Source organism: Accipiter gentilis, chromosome 6, assembly GCF_929443795.1.
Source record: "Accipiter gentilis chromosome 6, bAccGen1.1, whole genome shotgun sequence".
NCBI classification, from domain to species: domain Eukaryota; kingdom Metazoa; phylum Chordata; class Aves; order Accipitriformes; family Accipitridae; genus Astur; species Astur gentilis.
This window is the reverse complement of record NC_064885.1, coordinates 8,106,511-8,131,744: the sequence shown is the minus strand read 5'-3', so window position 1 is coordinate 8,131,744 and position 25,234 is coordinate 8,106,511. Positions and strand designations below refer to the sequence as shown.

Genomic DNA, 25,234 nt, shown 5'->3' with positions numbered 1-25,234 from the left:
CTGCCTTGGTTTAGGGCGCGATTCCCCTCTCCTTCCCTCGTTAGCAGGAGTCAAGACTGGGCACGAACGCAAGCCGGAGGGAGCTGTCGGAGCCGGGGCAGTATCAGGTTCTCCCTTTGCTGTGGTTAGTGGCAGCTCTTACGCCTGTGAGCTCCCTATTTTTAACGTTGCCCTGGGGCAGGCCTGGCTCTGGTAGCTGCCGCCCCGTTGTTTCGGTGGATATGTGACTCTCGGGGAGGCTTTATGATCGGGGGAGATGGAGTCGATGTTGGATTCGACCGTCTGGGCCTGACCCACGTGATGGATGAAAGCAATACTGTGCGAGAGCCCTGGGTGGAGCGGGCTCTGCGGTAAGCGCTCAAATATGTGGAAATGTTTATAGAGAGCTGGTGGGGTGGGTGCAGCTGCAGAGCGAACATCCTTCGGTTCCCTGACTCCGGGATGGGCAATCCCGGCTTGCCACAGGGACGACTGCCCTGGGCTCGGGGATGGAGGTGCAGGGTGCCCAGCTGGATGTGGGACTGGTTGCTCACGCTTCACGTTCTCCTCTGGCCTTTCCGTGGCTTTACGCGGGATTTCATAATGTCCTTTCTCTTCCTCCCCTCCCTTAAAACAAACAAACAAAAGGCCTTCGAGTTTCCCTGCTGCTGTTAGCTTCCTTATCTTCTAAATCTTGTTGCATCTACTTTTAAGATAGCTTCTTCAGTAACACCCCCCAAGCTACAACCTCAAATTCAGATCCCGGCACAACTGGCCCAGTGTGGTTATTTTCTGATTAACTTCTCGCGGGCTGTCTCCTATGTACCCATTTCAAACAAAGCAGTTTCAGTAATTACTGACTGGCTGAATTTGGAAGGCATTCCCGTGAATACCTGTGTGTACAACTGGGAGCTTGCTTTCTGCCCAGGGTTGTAACAATGAGTGCTAAGTGCTAAGAGAAAAAAACCCCCACAACTCTGTATTTTAGCTTTGCCTATTCTTGTTTTTTATCTCTGCATGAACAATGTTTAATGTAGAACAACTTATGTATCTCAGTTATTGTCCAGCTGTGTGAGAGAAACTGGATAAACTTGCTAAGTTTTACGCTTCTTGCTGATTTCAGACTGATAATTTTTTTTTTTTTGAAAGGCAGCTCAAGTCCTCCAGCATCCTCTATGGGTTAACTTGGGTTTTGCCTTTTACTAAAAAAGCTCGGTGAGATATTATCCTTATCCTTCAAAAATACACGAGTAGAGAACAATCAGATGTGCTTCCTTTTAATGAGGGCCTGGTTCTTGGCATGTGTTTTACAAGTGCTGATCTTGGTTAAGGAAATAAATAGCTGTGATAGAAAAATCCTATAACACGAAGACCATTAAAGTTTGTCTTACATTAATAATACTAGAATAGTGGTCAAAATTAGTTTTAAAAGCTAATTAATTAAGATTAAAACCTCTTTATACTTTTCTCGGATTTCTGTGATACTTGACAGTCCAAACCAATTGTTAATGTTCTGCAGGGCTGCGTTTCTGGCTTTTTAGGAGAGAATGTACGTAAAGTTTTAGGCAATAATACAGAAGCAATGGGTGTGTAATTGCATTTTGGTCTAAGATAATGCCCAAGAGGTCGTTTAACAGGTGAAAAATGTCAAAAAGAGAGACATAGCAATGACTGTGTAGTGACTAGATTAAGTTTTGAACTTCAAAAACATCTAGACAAAGCCCTCGGTCTTTGGCTCAGTATTTAATTATTTGCATTTTTTTTTAATTTAAGATACCATCTAGGAAGAGCTGGAATTTTCTGGCAAGAATGGCAGCTTTCCGTATAGTTCGATTGAGGCAGAAAAATACAGCTAACAAATGCAGAGCACAAAATGCACTAATATTGTGTATCTTGTTATTGTGGCACTGATTCATCAGAAGCCATCATCTGTTTTCACTGCGGAGAGAATGAAACAGCAGGTAGCACACAGAAAGTATTTTAACAGGCTGAGAGCACAATATAAATCTAAAAGGGAGCACTGGAAATAAGGGCCAAACATTAATGGAAATACTTGATTGCTGCAGTTTGCTGAGCAAAGAGCAGATTGCTGGAGAGGCTCAGTACTGAAAAGGTGATGAGGATATGGGCTCAACGCTTGCTTTATCTGTGAAAGCCTGCCCTGGGTTTCCTCCCGTAGTGTGGCTTTGTGCTGAGCTCCAGCAGGCTGCCAGCCATGTCCTCCTGCTCAGCCGAAGGTCCTCTGCTCCAGCAGTAGCTCCAGGGGCTGACCTGGGGACATCACGCTCTCTACGGCTGGGGAGCCCTGTGGACACCAGCGGCACAGTGCTGATCACAGCAGTCTACCAGAAAAAGGTCAGGAACTGTTATTTTGAGAGCACAAGGACCTGCTTTTGGGAGCGAGCTGAAGTGGTAGCCTCTGAGAAATCTCCTGGGATAAAACTTGCTGTGAGCAAGCGTGGCCTGCCTGTTGCATGTGGGCTGGCTGTGTTTGCAGTGATGGGTTTCTGTCAGAGAGGGCATGCTGTGACTGCCGAAACCGCTGTAGGTGGCACTCACCGGCCGGTCTGGATGGAAGTTTGGGGTTTAGGACCACCCAGGGGAGCCTTGCTTGTGGGTGCCTGTTGGAATGATGATGTAAACGATGCCCCTAACTGTTCAGATACTGGGCTAAACTGAAACTGGTTCACTGCAACCAAGAAGGGGTGTGGTTGTATGTTACCTTAAACTGATAACAAATATTCTGATTCATCCAACTGATTTTCTAGTAACTGTTTTGTTGGGTGAAGAGCTCCCTCCCTCACAGTGCCTGAAGCAAAGGGCAGCGTCTATGGCGCGAATGCATTATTATACAGTAAAACCTGTGCGTTGTGCCAAGGAAGTACTGCTAGGGCAGGGATACACCTGTGCAGGGACACTAAGATCCCACACAATAAGTGTGTGTCCCCCCCTTTCCTTACTGACCAAAACCAGGCAGCATTGTAAAGTGTTGTTTTATTGCTGTAGGTGTGACTGTGCTGAATGGTTTTGATGACACATCTGTGTTTATTAAAGGATCACACTTCTTCCACGGCACAACTTCATTTTCAAGAGCACAGAAGTTTGTTCAGAGCAGACAGATGGCCTCAAATCAGCTTCTGCTACAAATGACTACTTGAATCTTAGGTACAAGGCATGATTCAAACCTGACTGCTGGAGGTGCCAAGAAAAAAAATGATAGCCGCCAGTGTTGCAGTCTGTTGCCCAGCTTATTCCCAAAATCAGACTCTTGCTACTGAGAGTTGACAGCAGGGTTCAGAGATGACAAATGATCAGAAAATAACACAGTCTGTGCAAGTCTTTGGTCTGAACTCTGTCCAAGCTGTCTCTGCGGAAGAGTCAGCTTTGGCCCTCTGCAAACGCTTCTCTTTGGTCCCAGAAGATATAGGTCACACACGGTATTTATGATTAATCCTCACTGTTAGAGCATGAATCTTCAGCAAAGGATAATTACTTTAATTAGTTCTCAGTGTGTTGTACTATCTGTGGAGAGACGCTTGCTTACCCTCCTCCCCTGGAGAGCTGATCTCTAAAGGACATATCTGAAGCGGGCGAGAAGATAGTTGTGTCCCTACGGCACAGTGCAGCGCAAAAAGCAGTATGACAGAATCAAGTATGGGCCAGGAAGGGTCAAAATCTGCTGCAGAGTTTGGGCTGAATCTGTGCCAAGGGCAGTTTGATACTCAGTTCAGTTTAATGATTCTTTCTTGGTTTCATTTCAGTATTTAAAAACTGGCTATTTGCATTTTGTTACAATGAATACAACAGCTCATTTCTGACTTTTGCCTAAAAGTTCCCATTGCCCAGGAGAGTCTTTGGAGAAACCAATAGCCCACCCCTTCCTTACACTCTCTTATTTCTGTTTGTTAAATTCCATTTGATTGAGCTTATCTCTGTACACACCTGGTTCCTTATGCACACTTCAGAAATAAACAGAGCTGTACAAATTCTGTACTTTATTTTTCAAATTTCCTAACAAAATGTAATTCCGGCTTCCTCTTGCTGATCACACTGGTCTTCCTTGAAATGAAAGAGCTATTTCTAGCAGTTCTTTACCCAGTTGCTCACGCCTTCCTCCAGCGCTGAACTCTGCAGACAGCTCCCTGAATGTGACACAGATTCGGCGATGCTCTATATGCTTGCGGTAAATTGCGTGTTTCCACTTGTACCGTGCGTCACCGTACAGCACCACCAGAGACCTTTGGGGTAAGTGAATGGCAACAGTCACCTCTTTACTTGGAACAAGCCTTGGGGATAAAATGCAGCTGATTCCCTCTTTGTCTGAATTTTTGCATGCTGACGTCTCTGTAAGAGATCCAGGGGGACTTAATTCCCCGTTTCCTTTACTGAAAGTGGGAAATAATTGGATACTGTCCTCTGAATCACAAGACATGGACAGCACAGTTTTTGAGAGCAAGTTTAAGCTAACCAGACGCTCTCCCCAAAGCCACCAGTCATCAAAATGTGCGTCGATGGCAGAACCTCTTTCTGGCATGTAGTCCAGGTTACATTGTTCAACAGGTAAGAAACCGCCTAGTACAGAGCAGGCCTTCATTTGTGCCACAATCTTTTTACTAAAACTCGGCAAACCGGTAAAGCTGCCAGCTTTCAGCCTTTGTTTCTTGAAGTTCACTTTGGGTCCGTAGTCCTGTTGGAAGAGAAGAAGGGAAAAGCTAGTGTTAAGGAAAAATCTAGGACGAGTCTTTTCGGAGAGGCTGTGATCCCTACAGGGCTCATGGTCAAGACTTTTGAGTTCTCATCTCTTCCAGTGACCTGGTCACCAGGTTGCAAGAGGACTCAGTGAAGCTACACTCATCTCTCTGGAATTAGATTTCTCACTTGCAAAGTAAAAACAAAACACCCACTTCTTGGAGATTGTGTGAACTTTAATCAAGCATGATTTGTTGCAACTACTGTATATTTTTGCAGGAAGTTGACTTTAATTGGAAGGAATTCTTGCAACTGATTTCAGGAAAAGCTTCCACAGGAAAACATTTAATGAAGCATGTAAATGTTCTGTGTTTTAACTGAAAACAGCTTTCCTTTTCCAGGGGGACCGAAGAACAAACGTGCTTCTAAAGTCAAACCTGTTTCTTTCGGCCAGACTGTGATGGTTTCCAGTCATCTCGATCCATCAGTTCAACTATCTCAGATTCTTCGTCTTCGCTAATGAACTCCTCCATCAGAAACACCCCTGGAAATGGAAATGCCCAGCCAGCAAATTCCGAGTGCTCATTTCCTTTAGCTAGGCCTGTTGCTGGACAGTAAGTGAAATTATCTTCTCCCTGTGGAAAAACAATGGAGAAGAGAAAAAAGCAGTGAGGGGAAAACCTATCGCAATAAGGTATTTCCATGATTTACCCCTGCAACCTTGATGTTGCAGCATGAAAACCGTCTGTACAGGATTCCTGGAGACACGAGAAATTTTACAGCTGCTTTTGAGGAACAACTCCTCTTCCCTGCTTTTTGTTTGTTTTTTTTTTTTTTTTTTTTTTTTTTTACAGCTGCAGCACTCCGGCGCTGCTTGCTTGGAGCCGCTTTTCTTTCCCAGTAATGTCTTTATCCTGCAAAGCCGGGGAAGAACAGATGATCCTCAGTGCCAAATGTATAAGGAGATTAATGGTTGGTATTCCTCGGGCCGGCTGTAGAGATACAGTTTGTCATATCAATAAATGTTGAATGAGGAAAGTTGATAAAAAATCGCCAAGGCCGAGAGGCTAAGCGGTAGCGAACCCGTCTTGTCTTTTAACGCAGGAGCCTCAGGTCCGGCCTGGCTCGGTTTTTGAGGTTGCCGTGTGCATCTGTACCCTCACTCAGCCGAAGGCACCCGGGCCCTTTTCCCAAATACCTCAGCGGAGGCCACCGGGACCAGCCCGGGGGGGCTCTGCTTTGTCCCGGGCCTGGGCTCCCGCTCGGGGCCCTGCAGTCCCCTGGGGAGCCCAGACCCTCTCCCGACGTGGCGGGGCAGCGGTGGGGGGGATGTGTGTGTGTCCCTCCTCCCCTCCCCAGCCCCCCCCCTCGGCCCTGAGCCGTCCCCTCGCCCGGCCGGGCCGGGCCCACACCCCGAGGGGAACATGGCAGGCGCCCCCCGACTCCTCCCGCCGGCCCCGCCCCGCCGCCGGCCCCGCCCCGCCGCCCCTTCCCCGGTACCTGCGGGGGCGGAGCGGCCTGCGCGGGCCCCTCGCAGAGCAGGCAGGAGCGGATCCCCTTGCAGCCGCAGCCCGGGCCTTCGCGGCCGCCGCCCGCCGCCTCCATCCCCGCCGCCTGCGCTCAGGATACGGCTCCCCCCCGCCTTCCCCTTCCTCCCCTCCTTCCTCCCCGTCTCCTCTTCCTCCTCCCCTCCCGCCGCCGCGGCACGGCACGCTTCCAGGTGAGGGGAAGCGGGGTGGGCGGGGGAAGGCCCGGGGCCGAGGCGGCGGCGGCGGCGGCGGGGCGGGGGGACGGGACACACGGTGCTGGGCGCAGGCCGCGCGGTCGGCCGGTCGGTCGGGTGAGCGGGGGTGGGGAGGGGGACACATGGACTCGCTCTCCCAGCAGCCCCCGCGGCGCCGAGCAGCGGAGCGGGGCCCGGCCGCGCCGCGGGGGTCGCCGGGAGTTGTAGTCCCGCCACCCAACGCACACCGCCCCCCCCCCCAGCGGGGGCGCCTCAGGCCGCGTCAGGCGCCGGCCCTTACCCCGGGCTCCGGGCTCGGGGCAAGCGGCGCCGCGCGGGGGCAGCGTGAGGCGGCGGCCGCGGTCCAGAGCCGCACCTGGCAGCCTCGGCGCGAAGCCAGGGCCGCCGTCCCTGCCCGCGGGCGGTGCCGCGGCCTGCGCCCCGCAGCCCTTGCCCCGGCGGTCCCGGGCACGGCCCCGGGGGGGTGCCGCGGTCTGAGGGGCCGTCGGGGCCGCCTCGCACCCGGGAAGCCGCCCCTGGATGGGCCGACAGGCCGCCGTCATCGTCGTCGTCGTCGTCGTCGTCGTCATCCCCAGCATGGCGGTGGTGGCGTCGTGCGGCGCCAGTTGGGCCGGGCTCTCCTCGGTTTAGGCGAGGCGGTGGTCCGGCTGGTGCGGAGTAGTTACAACTAAACTCATTTTAATCTCTGCTGCCTTAGTCCGGCCTCAACCGACACCCTGCTGTAGGACTGCCGACCCCCAGAGGTGCTGCTGGGGGGCAGGAGGAGGGTCAGCGGCCGCTTCTGGTGGCGGTTCCCAGTTAGGCTGGGTTACGGGGTTCGTCAGGCCCTCCCCGGGTAATTGAACGTGCCTTCTGCAGCGTCACCCGTGACGTTGCGGTGATGGGGCCGTGTTACGTCGTGGTCTGCCCTGCTGCTCCCGGGGTGGTCTGAGGTGTCGGGGTGGTCAAAGAGAGGGTGATGGGAACATCCACAGTGGCTGGTGTGACATTTTTCTTATAGATACTAGAGCTTAGGGAGGTTTATTAGGTTCAGCAGGTAAGGGCCTGATCCTGTGGTTTGGCTTTCAGGGACAGCTCTGTCGCTTGAAGGATCAAATCCTGAACGGCTGCTGTTCCAGCTGTTTTTCAGGCTCAATGCTCTTTATGCTGGTATAAAATACTCCATACGTGAAGGCTTGACCTCAAGTACAGGTGTTAACAAGGCAGTGCCCCATCGCTCATCAAACCCAACGGTCTGGGTGCTGTAGGCATGTTACGGTGCTGAAGTCAAGCCTAAGGACAGCTTAGTGCCTTGCGTGTTCCTCGTGATTTACTGGAGTGGCGTTAGGCAGCAGTGAGACTAACGCAAAAAGACAGTAGCGAGCCTGGCCTTGGAGCTCTTTTCTCTTTTATTTCCCTCTCTTGGAATCTGTGTCAGAAGGAGTGGTGAGCCACGAACTAGTAATTTCCTGAAGCTACTTTGGCCCTATCAGTGTTCTTATTCTAAATATCAGTGTATCCATGCGTGTGCAGGCACTATCCTATCCACAACAACACGTGAAAACATCTGTTAATTACCAATAACATACAGAATGCTGTTGATTTTTTTCCTTGGTGAGGAAATGTTACTGGTCGGTGGGTATTTACATGTCTGGTAACTAATTAATCGGTTTTCAAAAATTTTAGGGGATTTAGAAGTTGTCAGCCAAGACTCTATCCATCTGCTCAGGCCATTGAGCGCCCTGTGTCATTTGTGAATGTAAGACATTCACAACAGGTGTATTTATTCTTACTGTGGCTGTTTATTTGAAAGTGTGTCAGAGTTCTTGGAGCAGAGCCCTGTTGCGCAGGAGAGGTACAAACAGGTAACTGCGAGACTGTCCTAGTCCCGAGTGCTGTCACCCCGTGGACAGCTTTCATCTACAGCAAGTCTGTCGCATTAATAGCCAAGGGAGGTAACAGCCAAGGCTGTTGTTTTGGAGATGGGTTGGGTCAGCGTGTTGAGAGTGTGTGCCCAGTGTAATAACAATCTCTAGTATTTTCATTTCAACTGTGTAAAAAAGGCGACTTCAAACCCAGCAGCAAAATCAGTAGCTAACCTCCTAACTCTTTTTTTCCCCCTTTTGGAGTCAGTTGAAAGGATTTCCTCTTATTCCTGTTTGTTTTACCAGGAAGGTTACGAGAAGAGGTCCTACAGCTGACTGACTAGTGATTCCAGCAGAGGGGTGGAGATTAAAAATGTCAAAAATTACTACAGAACTTCTTTTGGAAAGAGCAGTTCCAAGATCTACGAGGCTCCGAAAGATCGAGACGCTGAAGTAAGTGCAGACAGGCCCATGGAAAATTCCAGCTGAATTCAGCCTGGGCGATCCCTTTTTTTGCCTTTCTTCCCCTAAGCATTTTTACTGAAAAAAGAGAGACGGTTACAAAGCACAGAACAGGAGACAGCATTCTCGATGCAGGACCAGTGAGCACTAGTGGAACTGCATTCGCTAGATAGGTTATCAGCAGTTAGCACCTCTTTTCACCACTTATATTGTATATATGCTGCCACCTTCTTTCTGTAAAAGTGCTTAAGGCTGGATCCTGATTTCCTAACCCTAAGATATACTCCCTACCCCCAAACCACTTCTGTCTTTGCTAGTAATTGCTTAATGTGAATAAGAGAATCTCTTTGGCCTAGATTTTAGAGGGTTTAAAAAATATTTTTGGCATTATTTCCCCTCCCTTTTCCTCTCCCTCCATCACTTTCCATCTCTTCTAAACCTAATTATATTAGTAACTCAAACATTGCAGAGAGGGATAATAAACTCTGACACAATTAGAAACCAGTAAAAACAGTTTTGATGCTCAGATTCTTAACAGAGGTCGTTGAAAATATGTGTCTTTCCAAATGTTTAATACAGTGGAATTTCGCTATTCCGGAACTGGTCAATCTGAGTGACTCAGCTAGCCAATTTCTGGCTGGCACCTTTGTTGCTTTTGTTGCTGATGTAAGAGTTTTGGGTTTCATATGTACTCTTTAAAGTTATTTCTTTTGGTTTGTCTTGTGCTAAAATGATTGGTTTTAGGGAGAAATCAAAAGTTTATCTGAAGAGTATAAGCTGCAGTAATCTGGGTAACAAAGTGATGTTGAAATGTTTGAAGTAGTGAATTTCTAGAGTGTGGCTTTTTCCATGCGGCTTCGTACCATGATTTTGAAGGGTTATATTTCAGAAAGTCCATTTGGGGAACACTGTGTTGCGTTTCTCCCCAAAATGACAGAGTAGTCACACTACGCTTTGCAGCCAGCTGAATTCTGTTCAACCTTTCTTACATGCTTTGACTGGCTGGTTAGGCTTCTGAGATGACAAGTAATGGACGAGTGGTCTTGTTTCCTAATTTTATTTACCTTATTTATTCATACTTCTTTTATATTTAGAAGGCCTTTTTTTAACTAATTATTAGAGATGGAGATTCTGTTTGTTAAAGGAACTCAGGCTTGTTATCCTCAAGAGATGTCGTCTGTCAGGACTAGAAACTCTCTTTGGAGCTCAACTAAATGATATAATCAAATCTAAATGACCCTTCTTATAATATGCAGTTTTCACTTTCTTAGGGAGAAGCAGTGGTTTTTCCCCTCACAAAAATTGCCCCTCTTCCTCTTTCAGGACAGATTGCTTCTGTTTTGGTGGCGGTCTTGGGATTTTGTTAGGTAGATTTCCATATTTGCCACGGGAAGATTTTGCAGTAAAATTCACTGTAAAAGAAATGGAAGAATCACTTTCTTGTGCAGTTAGTTCTTTGAAAACAGCCAAATGGTTTGGGGACCTACTCTGCACTTGGCCTGAACTTAACTTCTAACGCAGAGAAGAAGAGTTTTGAACCAGATCAGCAAACTGATCAAATTTGCTATGTTGTTGTGTGAATGCATGTGTCAGCATGAAGTGAGGGGAAGGACAGGACTAGCATTTTGGAATCACTGTAGTCTTATGTTGCTTACACCAGTTGTGAGATGATGATTTCTAAAAAATGAGTGAAATAATGAATCTAGGGCATTCTGTGGACAGGTTAGACTGACGGTGTAGTGAATGAGTGTCTTGTATTACCACAGCTTGTTTTGCTGAATTTACGTTGCAAAGGAATAAAATACCAATGTTCTTAGAGGTGTAGTAATTTTTAATATGAGCAAGAACTTTTCCAGCGATTCACTGTTCACAGCCAGCTCTGTTATCCATGGGAGGTTTATCGGGACTGCAGGTTAACTGCACTGCAAATACTTTGGTAGTCTTGCATCTCTGATGGTGTCTGTTAGCTCAGACACAGCATCTTTTCCAGGTATGTGTGCTTGCAGTCCAGAATGCTGCAGACAAGAAAACGCAGGTTTGGTCAGATTTACCCAGTTGTGCTAGACTGAGAGGTGCCACCAGGTGGGACCTTGTATGCTGTGAAAGTCAGCACTTGTTTTTCCAATGAACTGCAGATAGTTCGTGTTCTTTTGTTTTCAGCCTGTCCAAGCTGCAGTTGAAGACTGGAGACTTAGACCCACGTTTGTTTTCCCGTCTGAGGCATCTGCAGAAACTAGATCTCTCTGATAATTTACTGGACAAATTTCCCAACAGTCTAACCCTGCCTGATCTGCGTGTCCTAAACTGCAACAACAACAAACTAGAAGATGTAACTGCTCTGAAACAGTTCCCTCTGCTCGAGGAGCTAACCTACGAGAACAATGTGTACTTGACGGTGAGTTACCTCCCATCCTTAGAAGCTGAGCATTAAATAGAGGGGGGAACAAACAGCAGTTGTGCCTAGTTCTTGTATGTTGTTCTTAGGCAGCAAGTGTTAGGACATCTGAGAAAGCAGCCAGTCTTTTTGTGCCCCTTCACCAGTTTGTGCCACTATTTCCCAATCTGCAGAAGTGACTTGCCCAAAACCACTCGGATATTAAAATCTGGGTATCTTGAACTGCTGATTCTCCAGGCCAGAGTCCCATCTTGGGTAGCTTATCAGGCAGGATATCTTATGCTCATGCTTGTGTAAAATATAGTAATGACTGTGTAGAAATGTCCTTCTTAGATGTTAGTTTTAGTGCCCCTTGTGCTCTGGAAGAGCAGATTTGGTCATCTGATGAGGGGTTAAACTTGGTGATTAGTCTAGTTTTGGTTTTCTGACTTCTCCCAAGAGGCTCTGCTGACTGTGCAGTTTAAGCATCTGAAACTGTAATTTTACCTGTGCTTTAAACTGGCATCAGCCACCATCCCGGACCCAGATGCTAGTTGCTGTTACGTGCTGGCAGAAGTGTATGTGCGGCTGTATGGTAAACTGGATTGGGGAACTGGTCTGACCTAAAACACACCTGACCCACAGAATCCCTGCTGGTATTCGTTTACTGTAGGCAGGGCAGGCCTTCCTCTGTATTAGATGCTCACTCAGAGTTAAAGGATGTGAACAGAATACCCTGCATTGCACTCCGGCCGGAGCTGATGAGCCCGGTTACACCGCCACCACCTTGTGTTGGATGTTAGTACTGCTTAAGTGCGAGGCAGGTCTTCTATCTGCAGTTTAAGATCCCAACTCGTAGGAGAAGGTTAATTTACAACTAAAGGGTGATATTCGAGTCGGAAATGCTGAGAAGATTTAATGAAATTACTTTTCCTGACTAAATATATTCTTCTCATCCTTGGCTGTATTTTAATAAAGGACTAAAGCTAAAGCAAGTACCGTGCATACAATTTTTGTAACTCTGATGCCTTCTCTTTCTAGCTCAATGATGACTATAAAGTAATGTTTCTTTTGCAAAATCTTCGGCTACTCAATGGCAAGGATATAACCAAACTGGCTAATCATGTGAGGCGTGTCAATAGTCGTAAGCTCACCAGCAAGGTAAGATGTGTGATATTTTCTTAATCTCTAAACACCTTAGAAGTAACTAAATACTGTGCTCAGTTTAATGACAGAGTTGCAAACAAGCATCAAATGGTTAACAATAATTCCGGTGTGATCTAAGCACAGCCTGCGGTTTTGGCCACCTAGTAAATGTCTTACTGCTGCTTTCTCTGGTCACTGCTTGCATTTGCTCTGCCTGTTCTGTATAGCCAACTTCTGCCTTCAGTTTAAATCACAGGAGCAGGGCCAACAAGGTCTGTGTGTGACCCTCTGTTTTTTCAGGTCACTCCGATCATCATTAAAAAATGGGAGAAGCCTAGTGCTGACGTAACAGCTGCATATACCTCCTCATCTAATTTACATTACTGTCTTGGCCACAGGCATGGGGAGCACAAAACCAAGCTCAGAATAATCTTGCTTTTTCCAGCAGACACCAGGAACAAGGATTTGTTTGTTCTTCTTCAGCTGTGCATGTTTGCAACTGTATTTTCACTCATTTAGGTACACAGTTTAGCTCCTACAGATTGTCCTCAAAAAGCATGTTGTGATCTTGAGCAAAATTATTGTTCTATTACAAAAAAGCGGGGGGGGGGGGGGGGTTGTACAGTACTGCTCTTAGCATTTGTATTCTAGTTAGTTGATTTTGTTAATTCCCTCTGTGTAGCAGTGGTGGAGAGATCAAATACTGAAGACTGGGATGGCTTATTGTGCAAAGTGTTATCTGTGTAATACTTTGTACCTCAAAGGGTCTTGGTGAGGGCTGCTCAGCCTCTTATTCTCCAGGCAACTGGGCATGGTTTGCTGTTTAATGAGACACCAAATGCTCCCCCATGCTGTTCATTTTGTGCTGGTGCCTGTGCCCCAGATACTCAGATACTTTTCCCCGATGGTATTGCTTTGTACCTGGCTGCCCGGTTCTTACTGCTGTGTGTCTAAATGTAAAATGTCTCTTGGGTCCGAATGCTTTTGGATGTGTTACTACCCACCAGAAACTCTCAGATGGGGAAACTGTGCTGGTAGATGAGCGTCTGCATGATTGTGCCCATAGTTCAGAAGCCTTTCGGAGTCAAAGCATCTTTATAAATGGGGATGACATGTGCAGCAGTCCTGCTCACGCACACACTTGAACTACAAGAAAATTCAAACATGCCCATTATGCCATGCCTGTTATAATAAATTAGTTACCTGTCAGGTGATCCCTGTTAGTAGGGCACAGCGCAAGACTCTTTAAGACCATTTGCTATGGATCCAGAGACATGAAATCAGGCATTGCTCTGGGTCCATGTTGATGGTATCTGCTTAGCCACACTCACTTAAAGTTGGTTCAGAGGAATTGGGTTTCTTGTTAGCTGAAGTTATGGTTTGAACACTGATAAAATAAATGGAAGCAGTGCCATCGTGTAGCTAGTAGAGCCTCAGGGTTGGCAACTTCTTAAATGCTTTCACAAGTACTCTTGTGCTTTTCTGCTCTGGTTTTTTTGTAGTATTCTGTTGGATAAACTCAGTCTTTCTGCCTAGGTTACTGCTCACTGGGAAAAATTCTTCCGTGACCAACTTCCTGAGAAACATACAGCTGAGCAAGTGAAGTCCATCAAGAAAAAGTTCCTGAAGTCAGTACAAACCAATGTAGTATATGGACCCAGCTCACTCAGTGAATTCACCCGCTGGCGGGTAGGTTACATTTCACTTACCCTTCTGTTCTTCAGGCAAGGACTCTGCAGCCTTATTCTGAAATGGATTTGATTAAAAAGCTTCATGGATTTGGGTTCAGGGTATCAGGGCTCTTGCAGACAGGTGATACCGCTTTTTCTGGTTTTCTTCACTGCTTTGTTAAGCAGTTAGAGAAGCACTAGGACTAAACGTGCACCAAGTTGCAACGACTGCCATTAAACATTGTTTTTTAATTCATAAGCAATAACGATACTTGTACTAATTAACGAGACTGCGGTATCCTTAGTACTTAATTATTTGCAGATAACTCTAATGGCAACCTTTGGTCTTGATGGAAGCTGTATGAAAGGAGAAAAGATAATGACAGAACTGTAGTTACTCCCAGCGGGGAAAGATACCATTTAGTTTGTAACATATGTTTTAATTGTATGTGCATACATACCATTCAGGCTTCCATCTCTCCTTTGTCTTGTTTCATTGCTGTGCTGTTGTTTTTGCAAATGTGTACCCTGGATGCCCATGACAAAGTGAAGTTCTTGGGTCATGTAATGGAGGATTTGGCCTGCCAGGCTCTCAGCTGACGACTCATCCATCACTTGTGAAATTCACATAGAATAGTGGAAGCAGATACTAAAAACTCAGCAAAGCAGCTCTTGTCATTACACATCAGAGTTTGACTGCTGTTGCTTTTTGTCTTTTGGGGTGGTTTTTTTTTTACATATCCACATATTTGTTTCTAAGGTGAAAATGATTGCAGAAGAGTTTCTGGCATACTCACTGGGTCTGGAGTTAAACACAGATCCTGAACTAGAGGAAAAAATGGATGAAAATGAGGAAGAAAGTACAGAGAGCCCCAGGGAAGCTGCAGAGGACGTGGGTCAGGTAGGTGATTTTTCCAGTTACATTAACAATGTTCATTTTATTTCTTATGAATTCAGTAGCACTTGTCAGTTTACATTTATGACCCTTTGGTAACCGTAGGGGCAGTCTCAGGCTGCAGCCTGTATTCAGTAGCTGAGGCTTGTTCTTTATGGCCAGATTGAAGCTTTCCCAGCAATGCGAAGGTAGAATTGCTCTCCAAGAGGACAGCACTTCCATTCTCATATGACACCCAAAAGATTTCATGAGTATAGTCCTACTGAGTCCACCTATCCTTTGAGGAAGGGATATTTTTGAGAGAACTGGGCTGATGCATGGCCAGACTGTGATGGTGCTTGCCTTCTTTGAAATGGCTGCCGATTAAACCCCCTCGGTCCATGGGCCAGATTTGTTTTTCCACATCGTATGTAAATTGTAAGTAACTGGGACACGGGAAGGGAGATGAAAATGAGGCTGGCTGTGTGATTTTCATTAGCTTCTGCCTCTAGGAACTCTGCAGCTCTGTGCTGTCTGATATTTGGAATCCAGTCTATAACCGTGGGAGGGTACTTGCATTTGAATAATTAATATCTCTGACTGACAAATCATCTGCACAACTCAGAGAAGCTAGAAACCTGCAGAAACTGACAACATGCTTTATAGGTCACGATAATGCCCAGGAAGAGGAAAAGAAATAATTCAAAATTGCGGTCTGGAAACAAGAGATCCAAGTCCCAGGCAAAGACTGAGGAGGAGGCTGTAGTTAATCCCAGAAAGTCCAGTCATGTGCAGGATGACCCAGCTCCTGATAAACCAAGAACATCGAACCAGTCAGCCAAAGAGGCAACCCCTGAGCAGGGAGCTGAAGGTACACATAAGAATGGAGAGCAGTGTCCCAAGGGGCAAAGCAACAGAAGATCCGGCCAGCTGACAGGGGAACAGAAAAGCCAGGAGCAGGACAACGGAGTTGTTAGCTTGACTCCAGTGAAGAACTCCAAGGGCAAGGTATGTTCATCAGCCCCTTTGGGACTGGCTTTCGGCCTCTTGGTTTAGTGGGAGGAGCCGCATTCAGATTTCATCAGAGCTCTACACAGCTTGGAGCTCATAATTGGCCAGATATATTGTGAGTTACAGTTTTTGTTTTGTTTTTTTTGTTTTTTTTCCTGTTGTTTTAAATCTCTCAGAGCCATCAGGGAAGTCCCCCCCCCACCCCCGGAGACAGTGAATCCCCTGCAGGGGATGGATGGACCAGCGCTCTAAGGTGGTGCATTGAAAGAAAGCCTGTTCTTGGAAATGGAACTGGCATGACTTACTCTCAGGTCAAACTGGTGGCTGCATGGGGAAAGGTATTTCCCCCTCAGCTCAGACCAGTGGGGATCTAATGGTTTTTTCACATTTCTCTGCAGCAGGAAATGGGGTTCACTGCTGGGGTCTGCTGGGCACTCCTTTTCTAAACAGCTGACTGCTGGTTTAGGAGTCTTGAGCATTGGTGGCACCTCAGTCTCTCCTGTTCTCTGTAGCACAGAAGGGCTGAAAAATACTTCAGTTTAACTCAAATTGCTGTGTACAGTAGAGGGTTCTGTCAAGGCAATCACAGGCAAACCGCTGTCAGGGGAATGAATTTTCTAAATGTGGATGGTTTATTGTAGGAGGATGTCAGTGCAGAGCCATTGCATTTTCTTCAGTGTCACAGTAAAGGCAACAGCCGCGAGGATTTTAAAACGCAGCTCTGGTCCTGTGTCTTCGAGCCATTGCTAGACTGTGGAGCCAGGAAAGGTGAGCTCTTAAAGAGGTTTGCAGGATTCCCAGAACCACCTGGCTCTGGAATCCCAGCGGACTCCATGCGTTAGACCCCTGCTCCTTCAAGCTGTAGTCTCCATTGTCAGGAAGAGACTTGCTTACATACTCCTTCTTTGACTTTGAAAACAGGAGACTGGGAGAGCACCAGGCAGTGATAAGCTGCAGTCTTCACGTGTTATCCGTGGAAACTTCTCACCTCTTCTTTCAATCTTTCAGATCCCATTGTGAGTTCCTCCAGAACCGTGGCAACATGTGGAGGGGAATCTGTCTGTCTGATTGATTGTGAGACAGGGACGGTGCTGAAAAAGTATAAGGTGGCTACAGAGGTAGGTTGCAAGTGGGAAGAGTAAGCATTAAATGGAAATACGATAATCTGTTGTAATTACATACATGTATATATAATATAAATTACAAAGTTCTGACAGGGTTTCAAGCATTAGCTTGGACAGGTCTTAAAAGGATGAAGATAGATAGTAAATATTTCTTGCTTATCCTTTTAGCCCGGTTTGATTTTTTTTTTTTTTTTTTTTTTAAAATCTTAGTTTAAAAGATAAGTCTGCCTGTCTTCTCCTCACACAGGCATACTTATGTGTATCCAGGCTGCTAAGACTGCTTGATGGCATAGAGGAATAAACATCCTGTTTTGATAGTTTATGTTCTTCTGAGGGTTGTTTTGAGATTCGATGCTCCAGCTCGAATAGTTGTGTCATTCACCTGAATAGCTCTTGTGATAGTTGTCTTATCTCTGAGCTAACAGCCATCCTGCTGGCTGTTCTCTTTCACGCTATTCTTGGTTTCTCTCTATCCTAGGAGTTTTTCAGTGTTGCATGGACAACCCTCACAATGGTAATCAGCGACAGTCGGAAAAAATCTCATAATATCTTGGCAGCTGCTGGGAGGAGAGGGATTGTCAAGTTGATTCATGTGGCGGCTGACTTCTGCTATGGAGAGATAAAGGCTCATAAAAAGCCCATAGCTACTGTCTGCTTCAGCCCAACTCGAGAAACTCACCTCTTCAGTAAGTCTCTGGTTCAGAATCTCTTTAGCTTTAGTACCTAATGTAGAAAAGCCTGGGCTTCCTTAACAAGGGGAATTGTCCCCAGTGCAAGCAGGTGCAGATAGGGACCACACACACGCACAAAGAGCATGGACAGACATTATGGAGAGAGTATTTTTAGTGTCATATGGCAGTCATCTACACAAGGTACAAATTGTTTCAGCCACAAAGCCTGACTCTTCAACTGAGGTGCAGCAGCTTGCGTTTCCCTCTCAGTAGCTCTCAGGGTGGCTGTCACGCACGCATTAGCCACAAACAAGGCCAGTAGTGGATCCGTTCCGCAGGGATGAGTAAGAAGAATGATAGCCAGAGCAGCCTGCTGGGGGCCAGGCAGCAAGTGGTCAGCTGGCAGGGCTCTCATCAAGCATGGCAACAGGGGCAATGCAGCATATAATGGGCTGTTGGATTTCATTTTTTCCAACGAGCAAAACTATGCGCTTAATTGCTTTTGAATAAATGAAAATTGAGTTCTGTGCCTCGTCAGAAGTTTTTATTCAGGTCCTGATGTAGAAGAGAGCTTTGCCACAGTAGGGCCCACAGAGGCTTATGGACTGGTAAGAAATGAACCATCATATTACAAATTGCAGCTGCATTGTCAGGCCTGTAAAATAAGCTGTTACAGCCCCTTTCAGACCACACCTGCCCCCCACAGCACATTGTTTCTCTTGCCTACAATTGCCCACATCCTGGAGTGGTTAGAGTGCTACATGAACCATTAAAAGTGGAATTTTTTTAAAACACAGGTATCTGTAGTGAATACTTTTCAAGAAGCATCTCAAGAGTGCAAAAAGCAGAAGCCTAGAGGGGTAAGGAGGTTGATGGCACACCCATATAATGGTGTGGACAGCAAGGCTCATTACATTACATAGAAAAATTTATAGTAATAAAGTGAAAGTCTTTGCATGCCTGCTTGGGGACTGGACACTAACCCATTTACTCTGAGTTTGAGGGATGCCATCTGATTAGGATTCTGATTACTTTTGAGTAATCTATTAGGATTGTTTCTGCTATCAGTACATCAGCTTGGTGACAAAGGACATTAAGTGTCTTTCACACTTTACATCAGTGCCTGACTTTCCCAATGAGAGCTGCTGCGGATGTGAACACAGTAAGCTGCGGACATGTGGAATAAAGTGCTGTCTGCCTAAGAGTAGAGGTTGGGCCTTGTATTTATTGTAGATTCCACTAGAACCCACAACCAGAAACATGAGCTCAAAGGGGCACTAATTAGTGACCTTGTGAAGCCATAACTTAGTAATGGACATCAGGAAACAAACTTTATCTGCTCCTCTTAGAGCACAGGATAAGAATGCAAATTACTGACCGTGCATGTTTGACAATGTCTGTGAAGTGGTGTTGAGCCAGGAGCCTCTGTGACTGCTGCTGTGCTTTAATGAGCTCTCTGATGCCACAGGCTTAAGAGTGTTACAGCCTGTGACACAGGTAGAATTGCCAGCTAGCATGAGAAGAGCCAGATGAGCAGCGGTGTCACTACCTGCTTCTCTTCTGTGTCCCACAGCTGCATCCTATGACAAGCGAATTGCACTCTGGGATATTGGGATTCCAGACTGTGACTACAATTTCAAAGCAAGGTAAAGGTTCAAAAAACAGATGTGGCCAGTCCAGGAGCCTATAACTATCACATTGCAGCACCACTTAACTGTTTTTTTGTTGTTTTTTTTTTTTAGCCAGCTGCTGGTGCTGGAAGCGATCTCTATTCCATTACGGATTGCCCTAGTCCCCACCTGCCCAGATCAGTACCTGCTGGCTGGCTGTGAAAGCGGCTGCTTTGCCTGGAATATAGAACTGGATAAGGAACAAAAAAGCAGGTGAGAACCAAAAGTTGGGAGCATGCATTTGTTTCCCATAACAAGAAAAGGCAGTCCTAGCAAAGGCTTTATTTCTAATCGAGGAGGTCTGGTCAAGAAAAGCAGCATGTCCTACCAAACTTAAAACATATTCCCCTTCACATAGGGACAAGAAAAAAAATACTAGCATAATGCTAAAGGAGTGTTCAAAGCTCACAGCCCTGAGCTTGTACTGATGCTCCAGTCTACAAGTGTTGCAGGCTGCTTTGAAGGAAGGCTGACATGAGTGCAATACAATACCCTGAAACTTAAGCACGTATCATCTTGAAGTAGCGTAAGAGAGTGTAAATTCTTGGATTGAGTTCCAGTCTCACAGCAAGGCCTACCCTGCTTCTGGTATGTGAGTTTGATGGGAGCACAGAAAAAAATTACAAGAACGAAGCAAGCAAAGTCATGCCCTGCTGACTAATCCTGATGCCTACAAAACCAGATGAAGGAAAACAGCAGTCTCTTAAGCAAACAGGCTTCTGCTGTATTAATAAATCCAGGTGGCCAAAAGCATAAGTTCAAGTAAGAATTCATCTGAGTTTGGCGGGAGACTCACTAACACGTGAATTTCCTTTCAGGTTCTGTACCCAAGTGCCCTTCCACTGCTGCCCATTCAGGACTTGACTCATTTCACCCTTCTCCCTACTCTAGGCCTTTTGAAGCCATATTCCAGTTTCCTGATGAGGATGGAGGCATTACAACATCTCACAGGGTTGACGGTTTGGCTTTTCTGAAGGATGATGTTATTGGTGAGTATGAACACAATAGCCCAATGCAGAAAAACAGTCAGGCACCTCAGCATGTGGCAGGCTGAAGCCAGCATGATGAGCAGAGGGACTGAATGGGGTGTGACTACGTCTTCGATTTTTGGGGTCTACGCAGAATGGAGTTGTCTCCCAGAGCCATTTAGCTTTCCCTGAAATGTGGGCTAGAGGTTCTAACCCATGTCTAAGCAAGACTGGAAATCAGACGGCCCCAGCCCTGAGAGCACGCTTGGCCAAGCAGTGCTGAAGCAGAAGGGAGGAGAACCCCCTTCTGCTCAAGGGCTGGTGGCAGCAGTAGTTTTTTTGCAGGGGAAGTGGGGGTTCCCACATCTGGGAGCATCCTTAAAGCATGGGCTGGGTCTTTCTGAACAGCTTATGCTTGTTCTACAGTTCAGGAACATAAGCATGGGACTGAACATCCCTCTGCAGCCTCCAGTTATCCTGAAATAAGGTAAAGGAGATGGAAACAGTTGCTGTTGGTCACACGTCTTGAAAGCCACCTTCTGGATGGACCACCTTCACCAGAGTCCAGCCTTTGTCTTGAGGCATTTCACTTCTCCGCAACTGACACAGCCTCTCCTGTCTTTCTTCCCTAGCTTCCAAGAGCTCTAAACCAGGATGCATATACTTATGGAGCTGGAGTCGGTCTTTTGACACAAAGGGAAAAGGATGCCAGCGAACGCTATCTGCCGTTATACTAGCTGAGTTGGAGTGGTCTATGACAGACCTGTCCTACCTGACGCTCAGCACCTGCCCAGGTAGGCAGCACCCCTCCTCGGGGTGAGCAGCAAGGCTGTGCCAGTCACTGCAGCAGAGATGGCCGCGCAGGTCAAGATTTGCTTTGAATAGTTGTGCCTGCCTCCCCTTTCACCCATCAGAAGAGCCCGTAGTTCAAGGCAGAGGCCTGGATTTCAGCCCCCATCAGCAAGCAAGCAACACCAGCCCTCGACTCCCTGCACCACAGCTCCAGCACTGGGCAGCAACAGCCCAGCACCAGCTGTATATAAACAAGTAACAAATAATTACAGCTATACCATCTGCCATACAAGGGGGAACTGAGGTTTTACAGCATTACGTGGACAGATTACATTACCAACACTGTCTTCCTTATACAGCTCTCTAAAGCTCACAGAGCTGATGGCATGGCCCTGTAGCTTTTCTGGAGCCATTTTAATACTTAGTGCATCTAAAGTAAGGGATAGGAACACCACACGATGGGCAGCTGGCTTTTAACACTAAAAAGGAATAGACAAACCTGACCTGGTCACCACTTCCCCAAACCAGAAAAAGTCTAAAAAGAAATCCCAAACCACTTATCACTAGCTTTTGTCTACTAGAGTAAGATCGCTGATTTGTCTTTAAATGAATTGAGTTTTTTTCAGAGCAAGGTAGATGATGGATATATTTGTGCCGGAAAGAGGTTTTGCTGAAATAAGACATCATCCCCTGGGATCCTACAGCTTGTCTTGAGCTCTGCTTTATAGCAGAATGGACTCCCAGTTCCACACGTTTTCCAGCTGCTTCCTTTGGTCTTACAGCAAAAGACTACGTGTTCTGTGGTGATGAGATGGGAAGCGTGTGGATGTACAACCTCTCAAACTACACCGCAGCATGGAGCTCTACAAAGGGAAAACGCTCAGACAAGAAGATCCCTCCCACACAGGTAGGTCTCATTTACCTGCTGGGGCTGAGCAGACCTCCCGTCCGCTCCCCCTGCAGCTGTCCCGAGTCACCCGAGCAGATTTGCACCAGAACATGCCTAGTGTTTTCTCTACCTAACACTCACAAGCAATTAAAAGCAATTGTCTCCAGAGCATGACCAAGGCCATCTTTCAAATCTCACACAAACGCAACTGTGACAGGAATTAGGAGCTGTATAGCAGGGCTGTTTGCTCCTGCGTTATGCAGCTTGACAACTTTTCCTAGCAGAAGGGCCCTCAGTAAGAAATTAGTGGTCAAACTGGAAAGCCTGACAATACAAGCATGCAGACACCATTTCCCTGGTGGGCCGAGGGGAGGGAAGCCAGAGTGGCTGTTCCTGCCAGAACTGTACACAGGAAAGGGCTCACTGCTTCCACAAGTTCATGCCACCCTTTTTTTCTTTGGTTTGATACGTCCCTGGCCTCCAGTGATAGTCCTCTTTTGGGCAGTTACTGTTCCCTTGTGTGATGAAGGCACACATATGCAAAGGCTCTCACTCCAGAGCCTGGTCTTGAGCTACATTATATATAGACATGACATGACCTAGCATTCCATAAACTTTCTGCAAGCATATTGCCCAAGTCAACAGTCAGCCCCAGCTGCTTTCACTTTTTCCTGATCAAGTCCCTCTGCATTAAACCCTGCTCCTTTAGGAGGAGTACCATAAAGCTGCACCCCTTCCCTCCAAAAGGGGAAGAACCTTTTCATTCAGCTTCCCCAGGTTTGTAGGGAAGCAGATTCCACAGCAACCCAATCATCAAACCAGGCCTTGCAGTAATTAATAACCTCCCACTTTCAGAGACAATACCACTGTGCCTTTCGTACCCAAACTCTGTTCTCCTCATAGATTCTCAAGTGGCCAGAGCTTCGAGCAAACAGGGAGCAGCTGACTGAAGTCCTAATAAACAACGTGGTATCAGACCCTACTTTTACTTACCTTGTTGTTCTAACTAGTGTGAACATAACAGCAATTTGGAAGAAGTCATAGTTCCTTGTAACAGAGTTTCATTCCCGTGCTTTGAAATAGTGCAGTATTAGTGACTGTTACCCATGTAATCATTAAGTTTTCTAGACCAGCTATTATGTGCAAGAGAAAAAAAAAAAAAAGAAAAAAAAAAGTAAGAGTTTGTTAAACTCATTAAGTCATTGTAAACATCCGGTTTCTTTTACTGTAAGTTTTCACAATTTGTGCATTTGTTTTATAGAAATGACACTTAATAAAACAAAATACCAGTTCGGTTGAGAGTGCCTAGACTTTTTGAAAAGGAAAAGCAGAGTTCATCTTCCACTGTCACTCAGCAGCTTCTCATTCTGGCAGTACACTCACTATAAACTTCCCAACAGTCCAGTACAAATATTTGCCTTAAGGCTACAACTGGAAAAGTAGAAATAAGTTTAATGACTTATCCATCAAATCAAACAAGACATTTATCCTCTTGGCAAAGTGCCTGTCTAGTAGAAAAAAAAAAAAAATCACCTCACAATGTCACTGCTGCTGTCAAAAAATTAAACATAAGTGGGACAAGGGGGAAAATATTTGCCATGAATGGAGGTTTAAATATAGTATTCAGCTAACAAACAGACACGTCATTCTGCCTCAGAAGCACAGTCCGCTCTAAATGGGGTGATTTTACTCGATTCCTTCTTGTTTGTCTTTAATAGCAACCTGTAAAACACAAACATACATATGCTAAGAGAAGAACTGTTGCTGAGCTGGAGAAGGTTAGTTTAAACATTCATAACAGTCTTCTGTGAAACACAGGAAGAGCTACACACCTTCAGTGGAAATCTCTACACCATCCAGAAAAATAGGACTTAAATTAAAATCAAAACATATTTACAAAAGTAAGTGGTGCACTGTTACCTTTTACCAGCACATCAGAGAATACTACAAAGACAGTATCCTGTTCATAAACCCCCTGGTTTTGTCTGAATAACCTTTCGGGCAGATTAAGTCTCAAAAATCAGGGGCTGAATAAATAATAAATACAGCGGCACAGTTGAGCAGAAAGCAATGACAAGTGGTCAAAAAAAAAAAAAAAAAAAGTACTGTCCCAGAGATTTGGCAGGAGAAGTAAAGAAAAAAAACCAAACCCCACACTTAGAAGAATAGAAAATTACTTTCTACACTAATAAGACTGTGAGAAAACCAGTTCCGGCCATCTAGGGAATTACAGAGTGGCCACTGAACCGTTAAGAGCAGGCAGGCTCCACCAGACCTTGACAGAAGCCAAGTATCACAATGCTGTGGGGCTTCAGTGACCTAAAATAGCAGCTCTAAGATAGACTACCCCTCCCTTTGTTTCACTTCTAATTGCAAGAAGCTGAATTACGTTAAAGAAGAAAAAAGAAACAAACTTACCCTGAACCTCTCTTCCAGGAGGGAAAGCTCGCTGATCAAATCCGTGATGGCGTTGGTGAAAGCTTCCTGGGGGCTGTAATCTGGGGTGGTTTGGACCCGGATGATAATTTTGTGTTCCAGTGGGTGTGGGACCTTGTACCCTGCAAATAACACCTGGGGGTCTTTCAGTAACTGCCTGGAACGGAAAAGCAGCAGTGAACAACCATGCAGCACAAATACAAGTGCTTTTTGTATTAAAAAAAAAAAACACAACAATTTAAAAGCCGTGTTTCTGATGATGGGCTTTCCCAACACACTTTAGAACAGGGCGTTACGAACCTGTTTGTGGAGGCAATCCCCTCACTAGTAAAGAAAGGCAGAATTGCTTTACCCTGACAGCATCTATCACAACGTGACTAAACTTCCGAAGGTTAAAAAAAAGCCCTAATCCCCCCCAAAAAAAATTTACACACACACCCCCTCCCCCTCCCCCTCCCGGCCTTAGCTCACGACTTGATGATGTTCCCCAGCGTGTGATCCTCCTTGTTGATGGTGAACAGGCAGGCGTTGGGCACCTTCGTGTCCTTGTTGATGGTGATCCTGAGTGGATACAGACCGGCCGTTACCACAGCGGCTCCCCCCCGGCCCCGTTACAGACCGGGAGGCCGCGGGGGGCCGGGGGGGGGGGAGGCCCGGGCTCCCCGTACGGGGAGCCCGGGCCTCCCCCCCCGGCCCCCCGCGGCCCGACCAGGGTCTGTGCTCCGACCAAAAGCCGTCCGTCCCCCCCCCCCCCCCGCTCGCCGCTTCTCACTTTTTCTCGCCCTCGAAGAGGAGGAAGGACTCGAAGGCCGGAGGCGCGTTCATCCCGCCGCCGCTCGCGCCGCCGTTACCACGGCGCCCGCCGCCTCACTTCCGCTCCTTCCCGCCGAC

General features: G+C 46.5%; 5 protein-coding genes across 9 annotated transcripts in view; 2 read left to right on the top strand and 3 right to left on the bottom strand.

Moving 5' to 3' along the window:
* ORAI2 (ORAI calcium release-activated calcium modulator 2) overlaps positions 1–5,199 on the top strand; it is a 19,258-nt gene extending 14,059 nt beyond the window's left edge. For both annotated transcript variants that reach the window (XM_049802006.1, XM_049802005.1), the window contains exon 5: positions 5,070–5,199. In XM_049802006.1, coding sequence (XP_049657963.1) covers positions 5,070–5,129 — 60 coding nt within the window. In that variant the 3' untranslated portion in view covers positions 5,130–5,199. The remainder of the gene's footprint in view (positions 1–5,069) is intronic.
* The window catches only part of RABEP1 (rabaptin, RAB GTPase binding effector protein 1), an 847,425-nt gene extending 841,058 nt beyond the window's left edge, over positions 1–6,367 (bottom strand). Inside the window, exon 1 of the mRNA XM_049801974.1 lies at positions 6,362–6,367. The gene's annotated coding sequence lies outside the window, so the exon portion shown is untranslated. The remainder of the gene's footprint in view (positions 1–6,361) is intronic.
* On the bottom strand, positions 2,935–6,305 carry ALKBH4 (alkB homolog 4, lysine demethylase). Its single transcript, XM_049802003.1, has 3 exons — positions 6,169–6,305; positions 5,106–5,303; positions 2,935–4,666 (listed from the first exon to the last, which is right to left on the bottom strand). The coding sequence occupies exons 1-3, from the start codon at positions 6,271–6,273 to the stop codon at positions 4,025–4,027; spliced, it is 945 nt and encodes a 314-aa protein (XP_049657960.1). The 5' UTR covers positions 6,274–6,305; the 3' UTR covers positions 2,935–4,024.
* Positions 5,318–23,200, top strand: LRWD1 (leucine rich repeats and WD repeat domain containing 1). 4 transcript variants are annotated; one of them, XM_049801981.1, is made up of 16 exons: positions 5,318–5,640; positions 8,563–8,709; positions 10,879–11,113; positions 12,134–12,253; positions 13,775–13,927; positions 14,669–14,809; positions 15,449–15,790; positions 16,435–16,561; positions 16,802–16,911; positions 17,396–17,603; positions 19,162–19,234; positions 19,331–19,471; positions 20,150–20,247; positions 20,859–21,020; positions 21,801–21,925; positions 22,811–23,200. In XM_049801981.1, the coding sequence occupies exons 2-16, from the start codon at positions 8,630–8,632 to the stop codon at positions 22,949–22,951; spliced, it is 2,256 nt and encodes a 751-aa protein (XP_049657938.1). In that variant the 5' UTR covers positions 5,318–5,640; positions 8,563–8,629; the 3' UTR covers positions 22,952–23,200. The 4 variants fall into 4 exon arrangements, with proteins under 4 accessions (XP_049657938.1, XP_049657935.1, XP_049657936.1 ...); XM_049801978.1 differs by lacking the exon at positions 5,318–5,640 and adding an exon at positions 6,207–6,388; XM_049801979.1 differs by lacking the exon at positions 5,318–5,640 and adding an exon at positions 6,743–7,155.
* Positions 23,107–25,234, bottom strand: POLR2J (RNA polymerase II subunit J). The gene is made up of 4 exons (XM_049802025.1): positions 25,116–25,234; positions 24,815–24,904; positions 24,326–24,500; positions 23,107–23,629 (listed from the first exon to the last, which is right to left on the bottom strand). The coding sequence occupies exons 1-4, from the start codon at positions 25,166–25,168 to the stop codon at positions 23,594–23,596; spliced, it is 354 nt and encodes a 117-aa protein (XP_049657982.1). The 5' UTR covers positions 25,169–25,234; the 3' UTR covers positions 23,107–23,593.

What these genes read in the sequence shown, in the direction of transcription:
- ALKBH4 (XM_049802003.1), bottom strand. Translation starts at nt 6,273, where the DNA reads ATGGAGGCGGCGGGCGGCGGCCGCGAAGGCCCGGGCTGCGGCTGCAAG. An exon ending in AGGCCGCTCCGCCCCCGCAG is followed by an intron (nt 5,304 to 6,168) that starts GTACCGGGGAAG and finishes GTTTTTCCACAG; the next exon opens with GGAGAAGATAATTTCACTTA. An exon ending in AGTCTGGCCGAAAGAAACAG is followed by an intron (nt 4,667 to 5,105) that starts GTTTGACTTTAG and finishes CTCTTCCAACAG; the next exon opens with GACTACGGACCCAAAGTGAA.
- LRWD1 (XM_049801981.1), top strand. Translation starts at nt 8,630, where the DNA reads ATGTCAAAAATTACTACAGAACTTCTTTTGGAAAGAGCAGTTCCAAGA. An exon ending in GTGAATTCACCCGCTGGCGG is followed by an intron (nt 13,928 to 14,668) that starts GTAGGTTACATT and finishes TTTGTTTCTAAG; the next exon opens with GTGAAAATGATTGCAGAAGA. An exon ending in GACTACAATTTCAAAGCAAG is followed by an intron (nt 19,235 to 19,330) that starts GTAAAGGTTCAA and finishes TTTTTTTTTTAG; the next exon opens with CCAGCTGCTGGTGCTGGAAG.
- POLR2J (XM_049802025.1), bottom strand. Translation starts at nt 25,168, where the DNA reads ATGAACGCGCCTCCGGCCTTCGAGTCCTTCCTCCTCTTCGAGGGCGAG. An exon ending in CTGGGGAACATCATCAAGTC is followed by an intron (nt 24,501 to 24,814) that starts GTGAGCTAAGGC and finishes TTTCCGTTCCAG; the next exon opens with GCAGTTACTGAAAGACCCCC. An exon ending in TCCTGGAAGAGAGGTTCAGG is followed by an intron (nt 23,630 to 24,325) that starts GTAAGTTTGTTT and finishes TGTGTTTTACAG; the next exon opens with GTTGCTATTAAAGACAAACA.